Source organism: Esox lucius, chromosome 11, assembly GCF_011004845.1.
Source record: "Esox lucius isolate fEsoLuc1 chromosome 11, fEsoLuc1.pri, whole genome shotgun sequence".
NCBI classification, from domain to species: domain Eukaryota; kingdom Metazoa; phylum Chordata; class Actinopteri; order Esociformes; family Esocidae; genus Esox; species Esox lucius.
In genome coordinates this window covers 43,837,205-43,842,695 of record NC_047579.1, presented here as the reverse complement: position 1 = coordinate 43,842,695, position 5,491 = coordinate 43,837,205, and the positions used below count along the sequence as shown (strand labels likewise).

Below are 5,491 nucleotides of genomic sequence, written 5' to 3'. Positions count from 1 at the left end.
GAGTCCATCCAAACCTGAGTAGGTCCACCGTGGCCACCATTATCAGGGCATTCAGACAACACAACAGGTATTGTACTCTATTGCTTTCTTTGTCACAATACAATTTTACAAGCCTGTGAAAGTAGTCTATTGGTTTCAAATCAGTTGTTACTGTATTGTAAAACATGTCAATTGACAACACATGTTTCTTTCTTTAGAGTTGAAAGAATGCCACATAGAGGTGGGAGGGTTGCCATATTTACAGCGGCACAAGAAACCCTCATTGTGGATATGGTTCGTGAGAACAACCTCATCAGACTCCGGGAGATCAGAGACAAAGTCATTGCCAAAAGACAGAGTTCTCCGGCGCCAAAAGATGCGGATGAAACAGGTATATAGGGTTCCCATTGAGCGCGACACAAAGACCTACGTTACGAGTATGCGCAAGTAAGTATACATCCATGTTCACAGTACAGTTAGTGGACATACTGTGTTGCTCAGTGGCCTACATTACTTCTGGACAATACTGTGCTACCTGATTGACTGTTGTTCTGAACACCTGTGCACTTTCACATTTTCACAGAGGATATTACAGTTGGACTCGATGGCCAGACCTCATGAGTACCTCTTCCTGGATGAGGCTGGCTTCAACCTGCAGAAACGAAGGCAAAGAGGCCGTAACATCATTGGCCAAAGAGCCATCACTGAGGTTCCTGGCCAATGGGGTGGTAATACAGTTTTTCTCAAATGCTAAAATACTTTTCACAAATGTTTCCTCCATGTTCCACAATGTCTAAACACAAAACCATTTTCTAAAGCTACATATACACAACCACACCTTCTCACTTCAAAACTCAAACTTTCACACCAAAAGAGCAGCTCGAAGCTTTCAAAAATGTGAACACTATACACATCATTACACACTACAGCAAAACAATTGAAAACACCATGCTAAATTTGTGAGAAGGTTCTTTGTTTCATAACTGCCAATGCATATTTTTTGAAACTTTACAGTAATGGATCTTCTTAGATCTCTGCAGGGGATTAGGCATTTAGATTTGTGCGTTTCATATGAAGAGTATAAATCTACAGTAAATTCTGCATGTACACTACTGTAACACAACACAACACATCTATTACACACAACAGTACTCTTGAAAACATGATCAGGGTGTGAAGTTATTTTAGTTACTTTATTCACACCACACACACACAACAATCACTGTGCGTCATCATGTCGCTGAGCTGCATCGGGCCACATCACATCATCCACATCGCAGGCTATATTGTCTCTTGCCAGGCACCGCAGGAAAAACGCCCTGGAATAGCGAATCCATCCTTGGAAGGCCTCCACTGGGATGTCAACACAGGCCAGCTCCATTGCCCTTAGGAGGTTCTCTCTAGTGTATGGTTCCATCCATCCATCTTCTTCCGCTTATCCGGGGCTGGGTCGCGGGGGCAGCAGTCTAAGCAGGGATGCCCAGACTTCCCTCTCCCCAGAAACTTCCTCCAGCTCTTCCGGGGGGACACCGAGGCGTTCCCAGGCCAGCCGGGAGACATAGTCCCTCCAGCGTGTCCTAGGTCTTCCCCGGGGTCTCCTCCCGGTGGGACGGGACCGGAACACCTTCCCAGGAAGGCGTTCCGGAGGCATCCGAAACAGATGCCCAAGCCACCTCAGCTGACCCCTCTCGATGTGGAGGAGCAGCGGCTCTACTCTGAGCTCCTCCCGGGTGACCGAGCTTCTCACCCTATTTCTAAGGGATCGCCCAGCCACCCTGCGGAAAAAGCTCATTTCGGCCGCCTGTATCCGGGATCTTGTCCTTTCGGTCATGAACCATAGGTGAGAGTAGGAACGTAGATTGACTGGTAAATCGAGAGCTTCACCTTGCGGCTCAGCTCTTTCTTCACCACGACAGACCGATACATCGACCGCATTACTGCAGAAGCTGCACCGATCCGTCTGTCAATCTCCCGTTCCATCCTTCCCTCACTCGTGAACAAGACCCCTAGATACTTCTCCTCTCCCTTGTTGGCCTCCTCCTCTCCCTTGTTGGCCTGCTCCTCTTCCTCTGATTTGAACTCCTCTTCCTCGTTGGCCTGCTCCTCTTCCTCTTCTGATTTGAACTGCTCTTCCTAGTTGGCCTGCTCCTCTTCTTCCATGGCCAGCTCTTCTCTGACTCTGCCTTCATCCATTGTGTTTGTTTGGAATCTTCAGCAAACTGTGCACTCTGAACTTGCTTTTATACATGTGGTCACAGCATTAGCAACAAGTGTCTTCAATTTTGAGTCGTTGTGTGTAATGAATGACGCCAGGTGTGTTCATTGTGTTCAAATATTGCTGACTGTGGCAAGCATTTTGCATCACATGAGCTTTCATTTGAGAATATGAGCAGAGTTCTTTTGCAACTTGTGTTTTAGCAAGGAAAAATGTGTTAAGATTTATGAGAACGGAGGATTGTGTTTTGTGAATTGTGTCTTCATGTGAAATGTGTTCATGATATTGGAAAATTATGGCTAGATTTAGTAAATGTGTTTAGACAACTGGTCATTTGGTTTAGAGGATTGGCTTTTGTGTTTTAGCATTTGAGAAAAACTGTATTACTCTTTGTGCGGCCATGGGTTTGGAGGGGCTTGTCCACCGGCATGCTGTCCTTGGGTCTTACAACACCCAACGTCTCCTCATCTTCCTAGAGGAGCTAAAAGACATCCTCCTGGACCGCCAACAACACCATCCTGGGCCTGCACATCACATTTATGTGATCATTTGGGACAATGTACGCTTCCACCGAACAAACCAAATCAGAGAGTGGTTCACCACCAACAGTAACCACTTTTTAAACGTCTGTCTGCCACCCTACTCCCCTTCCCTGAACCCTATAGAGGAGTTCTTCTCATCGTGGAGATGGAAGGTTTATGACAGACAACCATACACTAGAGAGAACCTCCTAAGGGCAATGGAGCTGGCCTGTGTTGACATCCAAGTGGAGGCCTTCCAAGGATGGATTCGCCATTCCAGGGCGTTTTTCCTGCGGTGCCTGGCAAGAGACAATATAGCCTGTGATGTGGATGTGTCACGGTTGTGGGATGAAGAGGACACAGGCGCAGAGTAGAGGTAGGTAAGGTAATCCATTTAATACAAAATAAAGAATGCAGGACTCCAACAAAACAAAAAGCAGCAACCAGTGACGTGGGTATTCCTTACACAGGATAAACAAAACCAAAATGAACCACGCCTTGGGGCCTACAAACTAAACTTAAATAGGGTCCCCAATTGGAGGCAATGACTAACACCTGCCTCCAATTGGGGAAACCAAAAAAAGGAGTAGAGGTGGCTAAAGGCCACCTCCTGTCCTGTCCTGGCTATGCCCCGAGCCCAGCGCAGAGATGGCTAGGGGCACAGCCAGGACGTGACAGTACCCCCCCCCAAAGGCGCGGGCTCCCGACCGCAAGACCGGGACGACCACACCCGGACCGGCGGAGGCTCAGCGCCCGGAGCCGCCGGCACAGGCCGGGGAGGCGGAGCCGCAGGGACAGGCCAGGGAGGCAGAGGGTCAGGAGACGGGAGAGCCGGCGGAGGGACAGGAACCGGCAGGAGAGCCGGCGGCGGGTCGACAGCCGGCGGAGAAGCAGGAGCCGGGGGAACCGGCGGAGGGTCGACAGCCGGCGGAGGAGCAGGAGCCGGGGGAGCCGGTGGAGGAATAGGAGACGGGGAAACCGGCGGAGGGTCAGGAGCCGGCGGAAGAGCCGGCGGAGGAGCAGGAGACGGGGGAGCCGGCGGGGGAATAGGAGCCGGCGGAGGAGCAGGAGCCGGGGGAGGCGGCGGAGGGTCCGGAGCCGGCGGGAGAGCCGGCGGAGGAGTAGGAGACGGGGGAGCCGGCGGGGGAATAGGAGCCGGTGGAGGAGCAGGAGCCGGGGAAGCCGGCGGAGGGTCCGGAGCCGGCGGGAGAGCCGACGGAGGAGTAGGAGCCGGGGGAGCCGGCGGAGGAATAGGAGCCGGCAGAGGAATAGGAGACGGGGGAGCCGGCGGAGGAATAGGAGCCGGCGGCAGGTCGGCAGCCGGCGGAGGAGCAGGAGCCGGGGGAGCCGGCGGAGGGTCCGGAGCCGGCGGTAGAGCCGGCGGAGGAGTAGGAGCCGGGGGAGCCGGCGGAGGCATAGGAGACAGGGGAGCCGGCGGAGGAATAGGAGCCGGCAGCAGGTCGGCAGCCGGCGGAGGAGCAGGAGCCGGGGGAGCCGGCGGAGGGTTGACGGCCGGCGGGGGAGCAGGAGCCGGCGGAGGAGCAGGAGCCGGGGGAGCCGGCGGAGGGTCAGAACCCTGTGGGAGAGCCGGCGAAGGAGCAGGAGCCGGGGAAGCCGGCGGAGGGTCCGGAGCCGGCGGGAGAGCCGGCGGAGGAGTAGGAGCCGGGGGAGCCGGCGGAGGAATAGGAGCCGGCAGAGGAATAGGAGACGGGGGAGCCGGCGGAGGAATAGGAGCCGGCGGCAGGTCGGCAGCCGGCGGAGGAGCAGGAGCCGGGGGAGCCGGCGGAGGGTCCGGAGCCGGCGGTAGAGCCGGCGGAGGAGTAGGAGCCGGGGGAGCCGGCGGAGGCATAGGAGACAGGGGAGCCGGCGGAGGAATAGGAGCCGGCAGCAGGTCGGCAGCCGGCGGAGGAGCAGGAGCCGGGGGAGCCGGCGGAGGGTTGACGGCCGGCGGGGGAGCAGGAGCCGGCGGAGGAGCAGGAGCCGGGGGAGCCGGCGGAGGGTCAGAACCCTGTGGGAGAGCCGGCGAAGGAGCAGGAGCCGGGGAAGCCGGCGGAGGGTCCGGAGCCGGCGGGAGAGCCGGCGGAGGAGTAGGAGCCGGGGGAGCCGGCGGAGGAATAGGAGCCGGCAGAGGAATAGGAGACGGGGGAGCCGGCGGAGGAATAGGAGCCGGCGGCAGGTCGGCAGCCGGCGGAGGAGCAGGAGCCGGGGGAGCCGGCGGAGGGTCCGGAGCCGGCGGAAGAGCCGGCGGAGGAGTAGGAGCCGGGGGAGCCGGCGGAGGCATAGGAGACAGGGGAGCCGGCGGAGGAATAGGAGCCGGCAGCAGGTCGGCAGCCGGCGGAGGAGCAGGAGCCGGGGGAGCCGGCGGAGGGTTGACGGCCGGCGGGGGAGCAGGAGCCGGCGGAGGAGCAGGAGCCGGGGGAGCCGGCGGAGGGTCAGAACCCTGTGGGAGAGCCGGCGAAGGAGCCGGAGACAGGGAAGCCGGCGGAGGGTCAGGGAGAGCCGGCGGAGGGTCAGGGAGAGCCGGGACAGGCGAGGGCGCCGCTGAGGCCGGGACAGGCGAGGGCGCCGCTGAGGCCGGGACAGGCGAGGGCGCCGTAGGACGATGCGGGGGCTCCTGGGCAGGTGAAGGCGCTGCGGGACAAGGCGGCCAGTCCACCGCGGGCTCGGGCGGCGGCCAGTCATCCGCGGCCTCGTGCGGCGGCGGCCAGTCATCCGCGGCCTCGGGCGGCCAGTCAACCGCTGGCTCGGGCGGCGGCGGCCAGTCATCCACGGCCCC

At 58.2% G+C, this 5,491-nt stretch overlaps 1 protein-coding gene across 1 annotated transcript; it reads right to left on the bottom strand.

Annotated features, from left to right (window-relative positions):
• Positions 1-3,643: 3,643 nt before the first annotated feature.
• LOC117595241 (basic proline-rich protein-like) lies at positions 3,644-4,975 on the bottom strand (the record flags this gene model as incomplete). The annotated part of the gene is made up of 1 exon (XM_034295204.1): positions 3,644-4,975. A coding segment is annotated over one exon (1,332 nt), but the record flags the coding sequence as incomplete, so codon positions are not given.
• Between the last annotated feature and the right edge of the window lie 516 nt (positions 4,976-5,491).